At 38.0% G+C, this 23,002-nt stretch overlaps 1 protein-coding gene across 1 annotated transcript in view; it reads left to right on the forward strand.

Moving 5' to 3' along the window:
- Positions 1-18,602, forward strand: part of HIBADH (3-hydroxyisobutyrate dehydrogenase) — a 134,515-nt gene extending 115,913 nt beyond the window's left edge. Inside the window, exons 5-8 of the mRNA XM_004446982.5 lie at positions 2,624-2,757; positions 4,305-4,381; positions 11,122-11,278; positions 17,684-18,602. Of these exons, the coding sequence (XP_004447039.1) occupies positions 2,624-2,757; positions 4,305-4,381; positions 11,122-11,278; positions 17,684-17,842 (527 nt within the window). The 3' untranslated portion in view covers positions 17,843-18,602. The remainder of the gene's footprint in view (positions 1-2,623; positions 2,758-4,304; positions 4,382-11,121; positions 11,279-17,683) is intronic.
- Positions 18,603-23,002: the final 4,400 nt, after the last annotated feature.

Below are 23,002 nucleotides of genomic sequence, written 5' to 3' on the forward strand. Positions count from 1 at the left end.
CAGAAAAGTTAAGTAATTTGTTTATAATCACTCAGTTAGCAAATGGCACATCCCCCAAACCAGAAGTTCCATCTCTAGATCCTTTCTTCTTTCTATGACACTCATTAATCTATATACCCAACAACAATTTATTGACTATATCATGCACTGTGATAGATACTGGGAATACTGACATAAACAAGATCCCAATACCGCCCTCATAGGAACTTACAGAGTAATGGATGGATCAAGTTAGAAAATCGAGATTTTATAGGTGTGATAAATGCTTTGATAGAATTAAGCACAAGGTGTATTTTGGTCTTGTTTGTACAATTATTAAAATATAAAGTGAAATAAATACCCCTCCTAATATTCCAGCAGCTGCTTGGAATGTGCATTCCATTTCTTCCTACTTTGGGAAGTAGATTTTAATTAAAGTGGCATTTTGAGGTAATAGGTTTATTACCTATTATTGATAGATATCAAAATCTATACAGTGTCTCCTGAAATCCATAGGATAGATTTCACAGCTTTAGAAATCCCACCTTTTAGATGTTCTCTCCTAAGTTCAAAAGGGTTACATTTATTTTAGAATAACTTAGGTCTTAATTCTGCCATTGAAATGGAACTATGCTAGATGGTATTGTATGGTTAGAAGAGTCATATGGTAGAATTTTGTTCCCAAGGGATTTCCAATCGTCAGAATTACACAGTTTAGTCAGACCCTTATATTGGGGTATAGGTTATGATAGAGTTGGAAATAATTATACCATCACAAAAAAAAGAAGAAAGAAGAGAAATACCACAGACCTCTGAATCAAAAGATGAATTAGTTTCTTTTGTGATCTTTTCTTGTTTAAGTAATTTATTTCTTCTTTTTAATATATGTGTTTGAACAAGTGAGAAAGTGCACCTGTCAAAAGATTAACCAGCTGAGAACCATTGTCAGCATTAATTTTCCTTTAATAAATGACTCTCTGAAGCTATTTAGCAGTCTGTAATCTAGATACAAAGCTATTGACCTATGATGGATAGTGCTGGATTTGTTTGTAAGCTTTGACTTAAATTGTCTGCTTAATTTCTCTAGGTCAGATCAACAGGATTAAGAACAAGGGTTCTTATGTGATTTGAATATAAATGACTATAGAAACTGGGCAAAATAATTGTAAAGCATTAATGATTCACCATCTTGGTAAAGTAAATTAGAAACTAACAAAATGACAGTCATTTAAACTTCAACATAGATTGGCTAATTAAAAGCATTTGTTATAATTGGGTTTTTGTACATAATCAATTCTAAAGTATGTCTGAAGATATTATGAAATAATATAATTTGACCATATGTGTGAGTATCTCAAGCTTTTATGAAAGCACATGGACAGTCTTCCAAGGTTGTTTGGCTCACATAATGCTGACTTGTTTTGAGTTCAATAATCTGTCAAAAATAGAATGAACTGTAAAAAAGAAAGGCTACTTGATGTGGCAATAGCAAAATATTCACAATTTGAATGAAATATAAATCTCCTCACTTGGGCTTTTTACGTATAAAAACTGTGTATTTCATTGAATAAATTAAGTTCAAAAGTAGGCTGTTATTTGCAGTTGTCTATTCCTAATGGTCAGGTTTCATATACATAATACAGACAATTATGGTTTCTTTATTCCTAGCTGTACTATAAAATAAGTTGTAGAAGCAAAAATTATACTCATAAAGCTCTTACACATACTTTCCTGGTTTTGAACAATGAACTATAAATTAAGATTTCTCTCAATACTATAAATAATAATATTCTTGATTTTATTTTATAGTTAATCAAAATTTGGATGAATAAAGAATCTCCTCAACCCCCTTAAAGACAAATCTCGGGCCATGTTTTCTTTGCTAAATTAGAAGTTGTTTCTCAATCATTTCAATCACTAAACACACATCAAACCATTATTTAAAGCTACTAAGGAACATCCAAACCAATGCTGAAGTTTATTCTTCCTGCTCTTATCGCTAATAGTGAATTGCCTGAAAGGTATATAGCAGGAGGGAAAAGAAGAATCAAATAACATTTGGCAAGAGCATCAGTTTTCTTAGGTTAAAAAAAAAAAGAATTTGCCATCCGACATGCCCACTTGTTTATGGGCGAAAGTGCCAGGTCTCTTCATGTCGAGTTCATCTGTAGGTAGTTTGCAGAGAACGAGTGAATGAACCAGAAACCCCCAATCCAAACTCAGGCAGCAGACCTCTCTGGCTGCCTCTGTGCTGGTAATGGCACAGGTATACCATTTCTTATGTTTTTAATTACTGAATGCATTTTGTGTGAGAATTATAGATGCAAGGGAATAAAATTCACATTTCAAATTCCCATATCTATCATGTCATGACTGTGCCAAAATATTTAAGGTGAATTGAGAAAGAGGTATGACTGAATCTGTATGCTCCTTTTGGTTTGTGATTAGTCTGCAGGGTACTTGACTAACTGAAATATTCCTGTAGAGATGGAGAGTGTCTTGTCTTACAAATGCCTAACATAAATTTGGTGGCAAGATTTTTTCATTTGGCTTTGGGATTTTCTTTAATTTTACTTTTCTGTTTATTTAAACATTTTAAGAAATGTATCTATTGGCTTCTATCCCTTATCCCCAAACAACCCAGGTGTGGGAGCTGCTCGGTCTGGGAACCTCACATTTATGGTGGGAGGAGTTGAAGAAGAATTTGCTGCTGCTCAACAGTTGCTGGGGTGCATGGGCTCCAATGTGGTGTATTGTGGAGGTGTTGGAACTGGGCAGGTAATATTTCACATCGGTGACCCTGGCTTGATGATGTAAAATCCACTAACATTCACTTCTCTTTCTTCACCACATTCCTATTCTCTCTTTATTCAAACTGTGCTTTCTTTGTTTGCTCAGATATTCTTAAATTAAACTGGAATAAATAAGTATTTCTGTCATTCTTGGTGGGCTTAAACAGATGTCAGCCAATTTAGTTATTTTAAAAAAAATATAGCAGAAATTCCATCATAAAGATTTTGACATATTATCCTGGTGACCACTGAAGTCACACTTAAAACTACTTCCATTTGAAGTGCTCAGGTTGTCTCAGTTGTCATTATCATCCATCTAATTTTGAAATTACTTGCTACAGTTCTATTTGTAGTACAGTCAGGTAGAAATAACCTATGCAATTTAATCTTTTTCTTGAAAACCCAATACTTTTCATTTAGAAACATGTAATTTCATTTAGAAACATGTAATTCTTTAATCAGATAGTGGTGATTAACAATACTGAACATTTTCAGTATATCTGAAAGCAGACTTATTGTCCTCCTGCCACCCCCATCAAACATACATACACACACACTCTCACTCACTCCTGCTCTTAATGTTTGGTCCTGGTCACTTTGTCTCACCCAAGACTTTAGTATTATCTTAGATACACTTATTTTCTCCATTCCCTTGTCCAGATAGTCTCCAAACCCATACTGATTTTTGCTTCAGTGGCTCTCAGTGTTAACCATCTCATTGTGAACCATCTAGTCCAATCTTTTGCTCATCATCTCACCACTGTTTATTGCTCAGAGACTGTTTATTGCTCTGGGTGCCACATTTACCATTCTGCCTAACTCTGTAACATAAATATCTCCATCAAGATGCTTATATAGCATTTTCCCAGTAAGAAAACGTTAAATTGATTCCTTTTTTCTACCATGTCAAATTTTAACTATCAGATTTCTAACCATTTCATAAAACGTGTGCATGAGTCAGTTTTCTTACTATTCCCAGGAACATCCTGTGCCCTTACATATTCATCCCCTCTTATATATTTACCTTTTTCCTTATCTCCTTTCTCTCTCTCTGGCCTATTTAAATCCTGCCTGCACTTCTGAGAGATGATTTTGGGTTCCAATTCCTCTAAAAACACCTTTGCTTTGTCTTTTAGCATTTACCATACAATTTATCACTTGGTTGTATTTGCTGCCTTTTCATTTAGTGTATTTTTCCCATTTCCCAATTAGACTATAAGCCCATCCCTAAAAGAGCAGTCATACCATATAGCTCTGTATTCCCTATAATACTGAGCCCATAGCGGGAACACAGCCACCACTAAGGAGTTATTACCTATTGCAAGAGAACCTGGCGCCCGCCCCCCGTCTGCTCTGTGACAACATGTTAGGTTCGGAAGGAGGTGACCTGCACCACTTTACCCTCCCCATTCGAGAGAAACACAGTTAAATGCTCTGACTTTTGGAAAGAAGCCTGTGGAATTGGGTTTAGAAAAACTTTCAGTTACAGTATGAAAATAAAGATATTGACTGTGTACTCAATCTGTTTTTCAGGCTGCAAAGATCTGCAACAATATGTTGTTAGCTATTAGTATGATTGGAACTGCTGAAGCTATGAATCTTGGAATCAGGTTTGTTGAGTAGTACATTTTTATATACTAACAATTTTTATGGGCTTTCCTGTTTGATTTTCTGACATTGAAAAAAAAGGATGTTCATGAGGGATAAATGAGTTGATCCCAGAACATTTTGAAAGCACTTCATTATTGAACTTTAATAGACTTTGCTTATTTGATGAGCAATAGGACCCTGGAGAACATGAATATTCTTTGCCATAGCCATAAAGTGCATTGTGTTATGCGTTTGAAGTTACATTATCCTTTTTATACAGGAGCCCCATTTTTTTTATTATATTGAAGTGTCAGATACTCTTTTTACTCTAAAATTTAAACATACTTTGACAGTGCAGGGACAAATTTGTATAAAATATGGTATACTGAATTCAAATATTATGCTACCACGTGAGTGGTTTTATGTGCCTATTTTAATTTAGTCCCCAAAATCTGTACCAAAAGGCTTCTTGGTTCATTCTCAGGATGAACTGGATGGCATTCATAGAGCTGCAATTCATAGACATAACTCTTTCATTTTAACTTGTGTGTCATTTAGTTGCTTTGCATTTAGGATTTATCTTTCTATTGAGATAAAATGACATTCATACTTTGCTTAAACTGTTTCAGGAATTCTGTTTTTCCTGTGGATGATCATCCTTTTAGAATGTTTAAGGTTAATATCTTAATTTTAGCCTTTAGTCTTTTGGATTAGGAATACTGCATATGATTAATCACCTAATTCATTCTTCAAATTTTTTTTATGTTTTATGAATATATTATAATATATATTTCTTACTTTAGAAAATGCTTAATGAGCAAGATGCTTATACCCCAAAACTGCTTATTAAAAACCAAATATATCATAAATTGGAGTAAAGTTTCACATCACAACATTTGATAAAAGCAATGAAAAGAGCCAAGGTGCTTGAGGTATTTTTTAAAACACGGTAATGGATTCACATTTCCTCTTAATTACCTTATCAAGATACTGTTGTTTTATTGAATTGCCCTTGTCTCAGATGTTAAACTATCTTGACCTATTAAGTTGTCATGTTGTAATTGAGATAAAAGAGGAATTTGCTTTGCATCAGTGCTAATTGGTTTATCAATATCCTGTACCATTTACATTTTAAAATTGAACATCTATAAGATGGGAAGGCATATCTATACAAAGCCTTAATAAAACTGGTCGTGTGTAGGAAGTTGTTCAGAGTGGTACATCTGTATTGTGGTCAGTTTTAGGCTATGGGTCAATTATCATAATTGGAAAACTGGTCACTAGCAGCTTCTTTTCACGTCCATCCTCTAGTCTAATTTCATGACAGAGGAAAATAGAAATTTTTGGAAACAAAATTGCATACAAAATTAATTGGTGTCAACAATAGAATTAGAGCATTAGTGTAAATATGTAGCTTTAGAATTTTTCTAGATATAAATGAATAGATCATAAAAAGTAAAAGCCTAGATGAACCTAGGTTATACTATACCAAGATTTCCCCCCTCTTCATTGCCAGTTCATTTTATATTCTACTTATTACCTTGAGCATCACTGGATCAAGATGTCCTTTAGGCATAGTGATACATCCTCTGGCATTCCTCAAGTTATTTTCCTTTCAAAACTATTACTAGATGACCATTTGCCATTCTAAAATGAAACTTTGTGTAGGGCACGTTTGTGGAAGTTCTAACTCCAAAAAAGCAGCTATAATAAGGAATGGTAGGAAAATCGATTGAATACAATTTATATACAGTGAATTGAAAACCATGGTCTAATGGTGGGTTTATTATCAAGGAGAAAATGAAAAGTGATAAAATTCCAAATAGAAACATTCAAAGCAGAAGCAATAAATACAGTTTCCCTTATTGTTGGCCTTGAAGGCCCTATGATCAAAAATAATATTTAGAAGTATGAAACTTTCCTAAATGCTTAATTTTTTCCAAAACTCTACATACCTTACTGTTACTGAGCATATATTTAATGTTTGAACACAAGGCAGAAACTCGTTAGTTTTACTTAACTGTTAAAGTAATTTATAAGTTTCTGGTGGTTTGGATTGCACTAATGAATTGCTTATTTTCATAACATTAGAATTTATCACCTTATCATATAAAGATTCTTAGTGGTTAGAAAGCCCTAAAAATGAGAGCATCTGCTATTGTCTTTTCTCCATGGTTTACAGATGTGGTTTAAAATGACAGAATTGCTGCTCTAATAGAGTATAGAGAGCAGCCACGATTTATTGAGCTTTGCAAGGTGAAAGAGAAAATTGGCATCAGCAAGCAATAATTCCCAAGTAGTAAATTCCCACAAAGTAGTATAGCATCAGAGTGGTTCAGCCACATTTATATTCTGTTCACTCTGAAGTGAAAATTTTTAGAGCATTAATGTCAACATTTACAAATTGAGTTAGTTATTCCTATGAAGTGATCATTTCTGATTAATTTCAGTCTCATAAGTCAGTGTTTTTCCTGGAACACTAATGTGTTCCTTTTTTTTTTTTTAATAGAAGACTAAAATCTTACAGGTTAAAATTCTTATTGACCCTGTGGTCTCACTTGCTCTTTTACAATGAGTCCTTGAGGATGTTAGTAAAATTTTGAAATACTGTTAAAAAGTAAAGAGTAAAAAATATTGTTATACAAACATTGTTTGAGATTTTTTTTTGATTAGTCCTTTCTACTACTTAAGACTTGGAAGCATAGTTTCATGGCACTGAAAGTGCCCTTCTTTGAAGCATCAGGGATGTTTTGTCCTGTGCATTATACAAAAGCAACATTGATAATGCGAGGTTTTTTTTTTTTCTATATTTTGCTCCACCAGGAATTGATTTGCAATATATATATAGGTGATATATCAAGTAACTTGCATTACCAACCAGGGCCCAGGCCTCTCCAGAAAAACCATATTATCTTTTCTCACCAAAAGAAACTTAAAACACTTGAACTTCTGGAAGGCTGTTCAAGATGAGAACTTTCCCAAAAGCATAATTTTAATTTCCTGGATACTGCTATTAGAAGATGTTGCCCTTTCATTTAGGTGATCAACTGAAGCCTCTTAGTTGTATACCCTAATAAATTGAACAAAGGGCAAAATGTTTGACCACATTTCCTAATAAACTGATAAAATGTCATTATATTGGTAAATTCACCACCCACGTGACCCAGTCAGATGCAGGATGGCTGGGGTTTGGGATTAGATTAGGATCAGGGCTAGCTACGTCTGAATCCCAGCTCTGCAGTAGATTTAAGTTTTGTAACCTTGGACAAGTAACATAACCTCTTCCCACTACCATTGCCTCATCTATAACAGTATCTATCCAAAGGGTTGTTAAATGAGTTTCTCCATGTAAATTGTTTAAAGCAGTTACTGTCACATGGTAGGTACTCAACAACATGCAAGCTCTTAATGTTGTGGTGGTAGAGATGGTTGGTATTTGAATTTAATTGTTTTTTCTTCAAAACACTTCTCTCCATCTGGCTACATAAAATTATTTGTTTGATTTTTGCTTGTCTTCACAATTAGAATGCAGTTTGCATGAAGGGAAATGGTTTTCTACTCATTGTTATATCCTAAGAACACACCAGGAAGATAGTAGACACTCAATGAAGATTTGTCGAATGAATGAGGAGAGGAAGGAGGGAGAGAGACAGAGAGGGAAGGAATAAAATATGGCACTTTTCCTGCCTCTAGGTGTACGTCTTAACTCACCCACTCGTGGAGGGGCAGACACAGTGTCGTCTTAGCTTTTTTATGGTCTACTTGACTCTAAGCACAGCAACTGCAAACAACAGATCTTATTAGACATTGGTTGAATCAGTGAATGAATGATTAAAATTGACATGGTCTGACATTTATTTCTAGATCTCTTCCTTTGATAAATACATCCCAATTTAGTGATGCAGTTCACTTTGTACTTACGTAAAGCCAAACAGTATAGATACTCATGGAGAATATAAGTTGAATAACTTTTTTGGCCCTTAAAGCCTTGGTTACAGTGATGGCAGATGTTTGGACTCTTCCTTTTTAATTTTTTACAGTTTGTGCATCATTTTCACTTCTCCCAAAAGTTGATTTAAAATTCTTGTATTTTAAAGGTGAATAAATTTGACACAGTGATGTTTATTTGAGTTGGATTATATATGTGGTCAGAGCAATGAATTCATTCTCTCTTTATTTCAGAGAACGTTCCAGCAATTGTAAGGCCACATGCATGCAAGCACGCACTCTCATACCACGTCCAGTGGCAAGTTATTATGGGGACTGACAGACTGTCATCCTTTTGATGGCTTGAGCTGTATATCTCCTGAACAGCGATGGGACTCTTATGCAGAAAGTATCATATGTTCCCAGCCAATTTACAGGGAAACAGCAATAACATTTTATCATGGTTGAGAGCCCAGTAGCTGCTTCCTATTAAACTTGCCCTTTCAGATACCTGTCTTGGATTAATTTGTTGATTTCAAATGGAAACTCAGTCTTCTCCAGTGAAGCATGACGTTCTAGGATAGACTCTGAATGACAATTACTGTGTATTCTAGCTGGTTTCAAACCATTACAAGCTTTGGGCACAGTGGAAGACAGAGGACTTCAGTAACTGATTTTAATATCATGCCTAATTTTAACTGTCAGTTATGTATGTGCCAGTGAAAGAATCCTCACAAAGATGAAATGCAAAACACTTCTAACTTGCTCTTTTTAATGATACACTTTGCTGTGGGGGCTGGGTAGGGAAGTAGCCATTTCCTAAAGGGGTTCGGCACAGTGGGGAAGAGCACCAGATTTGAAAAGTAAGTGCTTAACTGCCACCTGATTTTGTGTGTGTCCCTCAGGATGCTTCTAAATAGTAATGTGCTCACCAAAGAGGGTTTCCATAAATCAATGCCAATATTTTTCCTTGAACATTCAAGAAAAATGTAGGGTTATACAAAATTAGGATACTAAGCTTTGCTCACCATTCTGTGGGTATTACAGATAGAGTATGAATTTCCTTGGCAATAAAGACTGTTGTGAGATTATAATGATGGGAGAAATTCTCCTTCTTTAAGAGCCATTTTTAATGAAAACCTAAATTAGGAAGCCCCTGAATTGTATTTCAAATGGAAGAGAAAAGCAATGTTTTGGTGTCTTTAAAAATACTCCCTGAATATGAATCACGTTAGACATATACATTCTTGAACATTTTTGCTTAGAGAATTTATTTGCAGTTATAGCAAATTAACTTTCACAATTATTTCCTAAGCATATCGTTTCCTAAGTCATATGCTACAACAGACTCTTGGTAGCCAAATTTTATTTAAAAGGGGAAAGAAAGCACATGCAACAAACTTGGATCTTTATAAGAGATTAAATGAAATTATTAGGTTTCTTTCTAACATCTACAATTGAGCAGAATGTCTGATAGCTGATTTAAATCAAATCTTCTATATCTGCTATAATCCATAGTAAAAAACCTTTATTATAACATGATCCAGTTATGTGAATTCAGTTACATGGCATGCCACCCAACCTTTAAAAGTCTGATTATGTACCAGTTATGTTACACAGTAAGTCCCTACATATCATGGCTTTTAGCCAGCCCCCGGCCCTAACATTGGAAACACATTTCATTGGCCATGGTAAATATTCAGCTTTTGAAATAAACAGACTTGCATTTTGAACACACAAAGTAAACAAGACCTTAAGCATGCCAAATGAACAAATTGTTTAACATGTATGTGTCTCTTTCCTATCTTTTTTTTTTCCTGGAAGAGGTTGGTTTCAAGAAAAAGTCAAACACTTTTGTAACTGTTTTTTTTTAATAATGGCTCTTTGCTTGAAAGAAACCAATAAACTGCTGGGTATAAAGTTTTATTTGAAACTTGACTCAGTAATACTTAGCAAAACTGTGCTTCCCAAACTATATTAAATATTTAGAATCAAAGTAATATAGCATTTTGATTCTTTTCTTTTTTTTAGAGTCCATATTGAACAGCCGTTTATGCCATCAGCTCAGTGATAGAACAAATGATGTTTCCGCTTGGGCAAGCTTTGTTTTATCAGGATCAGTAACCTTATCAGCAGTTGACCCAGAACTATAATGCATGTCTCTGAATAGATAGCATATGTCACAACTCTGTGCAGACTTGCTTCATAAGCAAGATTGTCTAATGAAGATTTAATAAATAAGGAAAAGTTTGCAGTAAGAAATGTCTTCTTATAATGATAGCCTCCCTTAAGATTTTTTTTTTTTTTACTGCTTATGGCTCATCTCCTGCATTTGTTCTCATAAAAGCTAAAGGAATAAACATACATATAAATGCACCCACACGGACTCCCATGATGCACCGTTTATCTGTCAGTATTTCTTTTTGAAATGTATCATTTGTGAGTAAGCAATGTAGAACTTAGATTATCATATTGGTTGAAGGTTCTTATGTGACACATAAATGCAGTAATGTCCAAAAGACTAGAAAACTCATGCGCATGGTAAACCAACAACAATTTTATACAGTCATGTGTTATTTCTTCTTAAAAGTAGGGTAATGCAGAAGGCTTCTCTAAGTGTAAAATGTCCTGCCTCAGAAATCATCTTGTTTAATCAGTAGCTTTTAATACCCTATAATTTAGGATTGAATTCCTCACTCTCATATCAGTCCACTTTGATTTTTGAAGACATATAATAAATAAGAGACAAGATAGAACATCCTCTTACATAAAGAAGTCATGCATGACTTGCACATTTTGACATTTAACACTTCTTTTCTTTGACCTTTGACAGGCTAGGGCTTGACCCAAAACTATTGGCTAAAATCCTAAATATGAGCTCAGGACGGTGTTGGTCAAGCGACACTTACAATCCTGTCCCGGGGGTGATGGATGGAGTTCCCTCGGCTAATAATTATCAGGGTGGATTCGGAGCAACACTCATGGCCAAGGTACAAAAACTACCCAGCAGAGTGGGGAAAACGTTTAATGATCTAATTTATATGTCTTTGTTTTTCTCTCACTCCTCCTCTCTCTCTTCCTCTCTGTTTCTCTTCTCCCTCTTCCCCATCTTTTCTTTTAACAAAGTGTATATCTCTCCCAGAATGTAAGATTCTTAGAATACTGATTCACTTTTTCACTGGAAATGAGTAAGTAACTAGCTTAGATAAAATTCCTGATCTTGTTTGTTTTTATTCCTGGCCTTTTGGATGAGAAAAATGGGCCAGGAATTTTCTTTTGTGCTTGGATTTTTAAAAATAAAATGAGCTGGTAACATTTTATTCTTCATCATTAACTTATGGTAATTTGCCAAATCTTTAGAATGAGTCAAGTAAGAATTCTGATTGTCAATAATGCATTGGCATTGTAGGTATCCATCATAAAATGAGGGGCTCTTTCCCAGATGATACTAGATTTCTAAATTCCTATTTTAAGAGTATATATGGATTTATGGTGAATTAAATGAGCCATTTGATAAACAAATAGTTGGCCTTCTGTCATTTGCAATCTCAACTTTAGAAAATACTTTTTAGACAAACAGGTGTTCAGACTTCTGCATAGAGCTTATTTCTCTCCACTTGATTTTTTTGTTGCTTTGGTTACATAAGTAATAGTGCATGCACCTGGATACCATACTCACGCACTCTCCCTCATTCCCCAGGATGTTTTGTGCATTCTCCTTCTTGACTGTGCCTTGTATTCATTTGATTCCCTCCTCCTCCATTACAGGTACCTTAGCCTACCCTCGTTTAGATGCTCACAACAGACCTTAAATGACCTTCTTGTCTTTCATCCTAATCTTCTCCAATTCATTTTCCACACCATAGCCAGAGTGGTCTTTCTAAAATGTAAACCTGATTCTGTCATTTCTGTTAAGTTTCTTTAATGGTTTCCAGTTACCTATAATTAAAGTTCCTCTCTGCAGCATGCCTCACAAGGTCTTTGCTGGCCTCCAGACTCATTTTTGCCCTCCTGCTTCCCACCCTTTGTTTCAGCCAGACAGAACTCATTCCTGCCTCTTGTTCTCTCACCTGCTTCATGCTTATCATTCCCTCTGCCTGGATCATTCTTGCCCTCATCTCCCCACCCACCACCACCGATTGCCTATGCTCTCACCTCACTAACGCCTACTCATCTTTCAGACCTGCGCTTAGCCATCCCTTCGCCTGGAAGGCCCTTCCCTGCTCCCCAGCCTGTGCCCCCCAACCCCCCCCCCCAGAGCACTGCTCCCATCCCATGATATAAATGCTTGTTTAATTCTTTCTCCCACAACAGACTGATTCTGGGTGGGCAGCAGCTCTCTTGTTCATCACTGTACCCCAGCTTTGGGCACATGTCAGCATTCTTCAAGTATTGAAGTATTAGTATTGGATGAAAGTGTTTGCAACTATGTTTCTTATTCTGCAGTTTTGTTTCTTCTTGTGTTTTGTTTAAGGAATATTTTTATTTTTATGCCAGTCTATCCTTTGTATTTAGGTTAGCATATCCTTCACAGAGGTGCTTTATTTTTTTTTAAGATTTATTTCATTTATCCACCTCCTCACCCCGCATTGTTTGCACTCGCTGTCTGCTCATCTTCTCTTTAGGCGGCCCTGGGAACCAAAACTGGGACCTTCCCATGTGGGAGAGAAGCACTCAAATCTCTTGAGCCACCTCAACTCCCTGGTTTGTTGTGTCTCTCATTGTCTTTCCACTTTGTGTGTCTTTTTTGAGCCATCATGTTGCATCAGCTCACAGCGTTTGTCCTTCGCGCCCGCTTGCACAGGGACTTTTAAAAAAAATAAATTCGTTTCCTTATATTAGAGATGTTGTGGCTTTAAGAGCAATCATACTCAAATACAGGATTCCCCTCTTTCCACCCTATTATTAACACCTTGCATTGGTGTGGAACATTTGTTACAATTGATGATAGCACAGTTTTATAATTGTACTATTCACTAACCATAGTCCATGAGCATAGGGTTCCCTGCTGTTTATGTAGTGTAGTTCTGAGGATTGTTTTATAAAATTTTTATTCTGTTACTATATATGCAATCTAACATTTCCCCTTTTAATCACATTCAGATATATATTTCAGTGCTGTTAATTACATCCACAATGTTGTGCTGCCATCCATACTGTCCATTACCAAAACATCTCCATCATTCCAATTAGGAACCCTATACATTTTAAGCCTTAATTTCCCATTCCCTATCCCCATTCCATCTCCTGGTAACTTGTATTCTAGAGTCTGACTAAGAGTTTGCTTGTTCTAATTAGTGCTGTGCAGCAGTCATTGGAAATAAAGTATATCCTCCTTAAGTATATTGTTTTCATTTAAAAATGCAGGGTGATTTCTTGGGGTGCCTGGAAGAATGAAAGACTCTCCTTTATGCCCAGTTTCCATTATCTACCTATATGAAGTGGGTTATGGCCTGTTAGCTTATTTGGTTCCTAAAATACTGCCGGTGGCTCTAACAGAGAAAATAACAAATAAAATAATAATAAGTAAAACAGATTTCTAACCCAAAGGAAATCAGTTTGTCAAGCCCCACATTCTGTTGCAGTTCTGACTTTGTTTTGCTACTCTCCATTTTGCTTGCCCACTCCCGTGTGTTCACCCTAACTTTGGTCATTTTTCTACAGTGTCTCTACTCAGAAAGAATCTGCCACTGTTAACCATCTTTCCTTTAAGATTATTTTCTTGAAAATAAAAGATAGTTTTCTCAATTATTAGCATAAGACAATGTAGTAGTATGAAAGTTTGGATATTACCCTTCTCTTTTGCTCTCATTTCCTCTATGAAGTACAGTTGTCATTTCTTTTTTTTTTTAAAGATTTATTGATTTATTTATTTCTCCCTCCCCCCTCGTTGTTTGCACTCGCTATGTCTGGTCCTTATGTCTCATTTTCTTTTTTTAGGAGGCACTGGAGCCAAACCAGGGACTTCCCATGTGGGAGGGAGGCATCTAATTGCTTTAGCCATATTTGCTCCTTGCTTTGTTGTGTCGCTCATGGGATTTTCCTCCTTGTGTCTCTTTGTTGTGTCAGCTCATTGCACCAGCCTGTCACATCAGCTTCCTGTCTTGCTCATCTTCTTTAGGAGGCACCAGGAACCGAACCTGGGACCTTCCATATGGTAAGCAGGAGCTCAAGCACTCAAGCCACATCCACTTCCTGTCATTTCCTTTATAAGAGGAAAACTTCTTAATTTTACTTAGAAGGAGAGTACTTTAAAAAGAACTTAAAAATTTTTTCATTATCTCAGATAGCCATTAGCAAGAATACCCCATATGTTTGATTTGTAGAGATTAATGAAATCCCTACTGATGATACATCGACTAAAGCAGTTAGACCTGCTTGAACAGATCAAGGCTTTACTTATGCAATGTTTTGTTCAACTGCCTTTAAATCTCTTACTATGTGTAAGGGAATATGATGTAAGCACTTTAAGTAGAGGCCTGTGCATTTCTAGGTGTTAACATCATAAAATTCTAGCATAGGGTGTTTGGCTATAATAACATAATCAATAGAAAATTAGATAGTTCTTCTGAATTCTCCATTTTAAAAAGCTGTCTTTGGGCACCAACGAACAACTTGTGGGAAGTCATGACAACTCTCCTGGCATCAGTGTTAGTCCCCCATGTACCCATTTCCTTAGAAGACATTATTACTTGGGTCTCCATTAATTGGTTAAAACTTTTTTGTAATTGTTTTGTATTTTTTCCTGAATCACCCACTAAGCTAATGAATTCATAAATATTTTGTCTGGTTAGTGGTAGAATATTCATTTATTTTTAAAATGTGTGTTATAATTGGGAAGTAGATATGACTCAAGTGATAAGGCCTCTGCCTACCATATGGGAAGACCCAGGTTTGATTCTTGGGGCCTTCTGGTGAAAAAGAAGAAGAGAAACCGTGCTTGCACGGCAAGCCAGTGCCTGTGTGGCAAGCTGAGTGCCCGTGTGGTAAGCTGAGTGCTCACGCGGTGAGCCGAGCGCCCACTTGGTGAGCCGAGTGCCCAGGTTGTGAGCCAAGTGCTCACACAAGTGCCTGCACGGTGAGCTGAGCGCCCACATGAGTGCCCGCATGGTGAGTCAGTGCTTGCGCATAGCCAAGTGCCCAGGCAGGTGCCCGCATGGCAAGCCTAGTGCTTGTGTGGTGAGCTGAGTGCCCGCGTGAGTGCCTGTGTGGTGAGCCAGTGCCCACGCAGCATGCCAAGTGTCTGCAGGCGAGGCAATGCCTGTGCAAGTGAGTCACGCAGCAAGATGATGACGCAACAAAAGAGAGACGAAAGGGAGAGTCAAAGTGGAGCACAGCAGAGACCAGAACTGAGGTGGCGCAATTGACAGGGAACCTCTCTCCACATCAGAGCTCCCCAGGATCGAATCCCAGTGAATCCTAGAGGAGAAAGACGAGAAGACAAGAGAAATAAATACAGAAGATCACACAGTGAATGGACACAGACAGCAAAAACAGCAGGGCAGGGGAGGGGACAGGGAGGGGAAGAAAAAAAAATACGCTATAAACTTCAGAAGATAGCTTCTTTTTCTAACATTTCAGGATTGATAAACCTTACTCTTTTTAGAATCGCTGTCCTTTAAGGTAGCAACCCCCAAAGCTATTTTAGTTTCCCTTTTTTTGGTTTTTATCTTCTAGACCATGTTGTCTCTTCCTCAATGTGTTATGATAACTGTGTGTTGTTATATCCTAGTATATTGCTAGGTTAAAAATGAAATCCAGTCTTTCTGTGTAGATTTTTTTCATTTTAAAATAAACCATCTTGCAGATATGTAAAATGATGTGACAAAAACAGTTTGTCTGCTGTTTGGGCTTAAGCACCAATGTAATTGTCCACGTTTGTTAACTGTGGCTAATGATTAAACTCGCTTTTTTGTGGAAGCTCTAGAAGAACTTAAGGTTAAGTAGATTTTCCAAATCTATGTGTTTATATGTGAAAAGCATACAAATAAACCCAAAATAATGTTTGCACCAATAACATATATATTCAGGAGACTAGAGCTTTAGTTCATTCTTTATACATTATTTTTCTTTGAATCATTTTCTCCTTTGAGTAGGTGCTATTGGTTAAGATTTTCCTTAAAGAGGAAAAACATTTCATATCTTGTGTCTTGTCTTCTGATTTCATTGATTGTTGACTTTTTCATTGGTAGGGGAAAGGAGAAAGGGATGGTAATGGTAAGAAGTAAATCTTGTTGGCAGCTATTATAAAATCACAAATGTACTGTGGGGGATGTTGTTTTAATTATCTGTATCTTCAGTGTCCTCCATCTACCCTAGATAGTTCAAGTACAGACATGATTTCATTTTTATAGTGGTGGGTATCCATTAGTTACACTCAAAATATAGTAGGCTTATAATGTTAAATTTTGTCTATTTTAAAACATACTTAAGTTCTCTGAAACGCTCTCTTGTAATGAAGCATTTGCTCTCTGAGATTTCAAAGGATTGTGGTGGAGATGATTGTCCCATTCTGCTTAGAATAAAATCCAAACTTCTTACAATAGTATATAAAACCTTCCCTCATCCACCTTTGCCCATCCCAGCTGCATTTCTATCCCTAGCTCATTTGCTTACTCTAATTCAGCTTCATTGGCCTTCCTACTTTTTCTTGAATATCCAAGCCATGTCCTACCTCAGGGCTTTGACCATGCTGTTCTGCCTGCCCCAAACTCTCTTCCCTCAGCTCTCAACAAAATACTACTTCCTAACAGTCAGACCTTGGCTCAACTGTTTTCTCCTCAGAGAGGTCTTCCCTAAATATTTCATCTACCATAACTCTTTCCCCTGCTATCCCACTCTTTGCTCTTCATCACTGCCTGAAATTTTATTATTCGTTTTGATTCTCTTTCCCACTGGGCAGTAAGCTTCCTGAGAACAGTGACTTGATTTTGTCATGACTGTGTCACTAGCACTTAGAACAGTGTCCCATATAGCAGTTGCTAAATATTTTTGAATAAGAGATTGAATGGATATTCAGTAATTCCATAATGAGATTTGGCCTAAGCTTACAGGCTCCCACAAATTTGAAAAAGATACTACCATAATGCATTTCTCCTTGTGTGAGTACAGCCGTGTAATATCTCCTGTCCAAAACTATATCAAAACAAATAGGCCTTGTGGAGGGTGGAGGAGAGGGACATTCAGAAATCAAGGTTTCTGTCTGGAGCAATTTCACAGTTATGAAAGCATAATATACAAAATATATATATAAAAACGCTAGTGCTCGTAAGTATCTTATTTTCTCAGATTTCACTTTTCCTTCTTTGAAACCAAAGCATTAAGAACCACAGTTCGAAAACTGAGCCTTAACCATTTGTCTCATTGTGTTCCCTCCTCCCTCTTGTGTGGTTTAGGATCTGGGGTTAGCACAAGACTCTGCTACCAACACAAAGAGCCCAATCCTTCTGGGCAGTCTGGCACATCAGATCTACAGGGTAATGTGTGCAAAGGGCTACTCAAAGAAAGACTTCTCATCTGTGTTCCAGTTTCTACGAGAGGAGGAGACCTTCTGAGTTTGTCCTTCAGCCATGGACACTGCTGGAAACCAGACTCTTACCCTGGAGCCTCCTTATAGCTCACTCCAAAAGTAAATGGATTTAATCAAAGGTCACCAGGCTGCTTTTGATTGTCTAGGCCACAGTAAATGCTAGAATTTTTCACCCATTTTTAACTGCTTATTCTTTTAGTATATTTAGCAAATATATGTTAACTGATTTTTTCCTCTCTGCAAGCCACTAACCAGCTGATTGACCTTTTTAGCATATTCAACTAAATCATTGAATATACTTCAATCAGGATATTATATACTCCACTTTACAAATAAACCCAAATATTTTTCAACAAGAAAAACCCTATCTTAAGGAAAGAAAAGAAATTGATGTGAGGAAAGAGATTAGTATAAGGAAGTCTAGTGAATTACTCCCTGCATCTCTCAGGAAGCTTATCCTGTTGTGATAGTCTTATATTACTGAGGTTGCCAACTTATTTTCCAGAGAGTAGATAAAGCAAATGAGCTTGTTGCTGTGTGTTTTATAAGTTGGGCTCTGTTACAGTATCTTAATGTGTGTACCTCTTGTTACAACTCCGGATGCTCAGCAAACTTGTTTTTTATACTTTTGTTTCCTTGTACATTCTTAATACATATTTTTGAACTTCAAACGAATGACATGACTGTTGCAGAGCCAACGATGATAGTTACTTGAGATGATTATTACAGTATTCTAAATAAAGCCTCATTATTTTGAATTCAAATAAATTCCTATGCTGATAATACTTTCTTGGAGTTTCTGTTTCTTCCCAAACATTCGGTGAACGATCAAATGAGCTGACAAACTGAGGTTACAGACCTATAGGGAAAGAATGGGAAGAAAGGGAAAGGGAGGGAGGTCAAAAGGAACAGAGCTCTGAGTTGTCCATTGGCAAAGCAGCTTCCTGCTGCTCTACCCAAATCCTTGATGAGCATTTGACTGCATGTTTTCTAGCTTACGGTGCTATAGGAATTCAGCCTCCATTAAAAGTGTGACCTGCCCTGATAAGGAGCACAGTTGCCACTTTCCCCACCATAGCCCCTAGATAACATTCCAGATGATAGACTCCAGTTTTGGCAGAAGTATTACTATTTCTGTGATTTTCATGATGATAAAAAAATGCCAAGCACTATTCTAAGTGCAAGGGATACAATGATGAACAAAACAGACAACATTCCTGCCCTCGTGGAGCTTAAATTGTGGTGTCTTATATGGATGGGGCAGGGGGAGGCTGGTGACAGATAAAAAATAACATTTAATGTATATGTCAGGTGATAGTAAGGGTAAGAGCTAAAAAAGAAAAGGCAGGGTAAGGATGATAGGTGGGGAGTTCTAAGAATATTTTATTAGGGTGGTAAAAGAAGCCCTTTCTGAACAGGTAGCATTTGAGCAGAGACAAGAAGGAAATGAGGGAGCAAGCCATACAGATCTCTGAGGGAAAAACATTCCAAGCATAGGGAAGAGAAAGTACTCTACCTGAGGTAGGACAATGCTAAATAAGAGGAATCGCAAGGAGGCGAAATGAAGTAGCATGAGATGAGGGGAGCCAGATTAGGAAGGGCCTTGTTAGCTGTGTAGAACATTGCCTTCTATTCTGAGTGAAATGGGCAGTGTATCTGTTAGCTTTCACAGTGTAACAAACCATCCCAAATCTTAGTGGCTTAAAACAACCAACATTTATTATTTTTCAGGATTCTCTGGGTTGGTCATATTCTTTTTCTGGACTGGGCCAACTCATCTGGAACTGGAAGATCTAGTTTGGCCTCACTCAATTGAGAGAGCTGGAATGGTTGGGTTTCCCTCCACGTAGTCACTCATCTTCCAGGAATCTAGCCCAAATTTGCTCACATGGTGGAAGGGTTCCCAGAAGCAACCTAGGATAACTGAGGCAAGTCAAGCCCAGAGTTGGTGTAGGAGGAAACTACATAGGCTATGAACACAAAGAGGGAAATTATGGTGGATGTTTTGCAAACAATCACAGCCCATAAAGGATTTTGATCAGAGGATTCGTGATCTGACTTTTTAAAGGGATCGCTCGACGCTGTGTGGAGAATAGACTTTAGGGACAAGGAGGGAAGCAAGGAGACCAGTTAAGAGGCTCCTGTAATAATCCAGGCAAGAGACGGAGGTAGATTTGGACCAAATTGTTAATAATGGAGGGGGCGGGAAGTGGTCAGATTCTGAAAATAAAAGGTAGAACCATCAAATGATGGATAGGGTGAGAGAGAAGAGGAAGAGTAGAGGATGACTCCAAGGTTGGTGGCCTGAAAAAGTGGAAGAAAGGAGTTGCCATTTCCTGTGTCGGGAAGATTGTGAGAGAAGCAGGTTTAGGAGAATATATCAGGGATTTGTGTTATATTTGAGATGCCTGGTAGACATCTACGGAGAAAAGAACCAAGGTCTGTGTTACTCTTCACTTTTAGTGGTTGATAGAATGAAGCAGAATCGGCAAGTGAGACTGAGGAGGAATGACCAGTGAGGTAAGAGAGAGAGAGCAGCGCCCTGGAAGCCAAATGAAAGTGTTTTAAGGAGGGAGTGATTATCTGTATCAAAGCTGCTAATAAATTGAGTAATATAAGGGCTGAGAATTGATCATTTGGATTTGGCAAAAAGAAGCCATTGCTGACTTTGTCAAGAGTTTTGGTGGAGTGTTGGAAATGAGAGCCCAACTGAGAACAAGAGAGTGGAGGAGAGGAATTGGGGAATGGGGACAACTCTTGAGGAATTTTGCTTTAAAGGGAACAGACAAATGGGATAGACACCGGCAGGCAATACAGGGTCAAGGGAAGGCTTATTCTATTTTTAGGAGATGATATGGGATTGTGTGAGTGGGAGTGTAATGATACAGTAAAGAAGGGTGAAGTAATGATGTAACAAAGGGAACATTTGCGCTTGCTGAAGGATGACTTTGAATAGGTGAGGACAAGGGGTAAAAATGTGGATGAATGTCTGCAAACTTAACACCAATGAAAACAGATGCTGAACTCCGGACAGCAAGATGGCGGCACAGTAAGGCGCTCCTAGAGTCGGCTCCTGCTCCAGGGCAGTTAGTAAACACCCAGAGCTCTCTCGAGCTAGCTGAAGCACCTGTCTGGGGTTCCAGGAGGCCAGAAGAGCATCCTACCTCATCTTTAAAGGAGTGGAAAGAGGAGACTGCCCATCTGCAGAGAAAACTCATAAGCAGAGTGCTCCACCACAAAGGCCAGTGCCCATCCTCCACTGGAGGCACAAGCCTCCTCGGGAGCAGTTCCGCAGCTGGAACTGAAAGCTCCACTTCCCCAAAACAGGGGAGGAAGAGACGGTTGGGCACCAGTTTCAGCTATGATGAGGAAATTCAGTGGGCTGCAATATAATCCTGAGAACAGTTAAGGTTTGAGCCTGTCCAGGTTAGAAAGAGCCCGGGAGCCAACATCTTAACACTGCGCCTGGCATGAGGGGAAACAGGGCGGACTGAGAATCCCAGTGCTGGTGGGGACTGGCTTCTTTCCATCCAGATCATATTGCAGCTCTAGCCTAAGCCCCAGTGCCACCTCCAGCAGGGAGGAAGCTGCGGGGACCTGCGCCAGCCTCTCCTGGAAGTTACCAGCCAAGCCCTGGAGCCCGGTGATTATCATACTCTGGAGGCAGGAGCCACCCCAGGAGATATTCTGTGGCTGGAATTGGAGGCTTCATTTCCCAGAAATGGGAGGAGAAGACGGTTGGCTACCGATTTTGGCTACAGATTGGGAGACTTGACTGGCTAAGAGATCACCCTGGGAACGGCTGGGGTGAGAACGAGCCCAAGTCAGAAAGAGGCCACAGCTATCATTCTGACTCTGCCCCAGCCTGAGGGGAAGCTGGGCTGACAGTTTCTTTCACACAGATCAGCCTGCAGCCCACCTAGGCTTCAGCCACACGGGGAGGAGGCTGAGAGCCCTGCACCAGCCTATACAGATAACTGCAGAGAACTTTGGCTGACATTGACTGAAAATCAAAAGTCTACCAGGGCCACTGCGGTCATCTTGGACCTGCCCTGCATAGACTATTGTCCACACCTGCAGCTCCATCCATGCCCCAGGCAAGGGAGAAAGGGATGTGAAGCTTCATCAGTCTTTCTGGGCAACTATAGTCTAGGCCTACACGTGGATTATTCCACACAGCTGTGACTTTGTCCCTACCCCTGGCAAAGGAGAAAGTTGGAAGAAGCATCACTGCTCCCTGGTGCAATGAGAGCAGCTTGAGCCTCCACAGCTTACAGCACCAACTACATGTTTGGCTCCTACTGCACAAACAGCAAGGGAGAAACAACAGGAAGCCCTAAACTAAAGAGAAAAACTGCACCCAGAATAAATACTCTAGTAAGCCAGATGCAAAGACACCAACAAAAATTACAGTCCACACAAAGAAACAGGAAGCTATGGCCCAGTTAAGGGAATAAGATAAGCCTCCAGATGACATAAAGGAGTTGAGACAACTAATTATAGATGTTCAAACAAATATCCTTAATAAATTCAATGAGGTGGCTAAAGAGATTAAGGATATTAAAAAGACATTGGATGAGAACAAAGAAGAATTTGAAAGCATACACAGAAAAATAGCAGATCGTATGGGAATGAAAGATGCAATCAATAAAATTTTAAAAACATTGGAATCATATAATAGCAGATTTGAGGAGACAGAAGAAAGGATTGGTGAGCTTGAAGAAATGGCCTCTGAAAGTGAACATACAAAAGAACAGATGAAGGAAAGAATGGAAAAAATTGAACAAGGTCTCAGGGAACTAAATGACAGCAAAAGGCATGCAAACATACATGTCATGGGTGTCCCAGAAGGAGAAGAGAAGGGAAAAGGGGCATATTTAAAGAAATAATGGTAGAATATTTAAAGAAATAATGGTAGAAAATTTCCCAACCCTATTGAAGGATATAGATATCCATGTCCAGAAGCACAACGTACTCCCTTCCAAAAAAATCCAAATAGACCAACTCCAAGACACATACTCATCAGAATGTCAAAGGCCAAAGACAAAGAGAGAATTCTGAGAACTGCAAGAGAAAAGCAATGCATAACATATAAGGGATATCCAATAAGATTAAGTGCTGATTTCTCACCAGAAACCATGGAGGCAAGAAGACAGTGGTCTGATATATTTAGGATACTACAAGA

This window comes from Dasypus novemcinctus, chromosome 5 (genome assembly GCF_030445035.2).
Source record: "Dasypus novemcinctus isolate mDasNov1 chromosome 5, mDasNov1.1.hap2, whole genome shotgun sequence".
Taxonomy (NCBI): domain Eukaryota; kingdom Metazoa; phylum Chordata; class Mammalia; order Cingulata; family Dasypodidae; genus Dasypus; species Dasypus novemcinctus.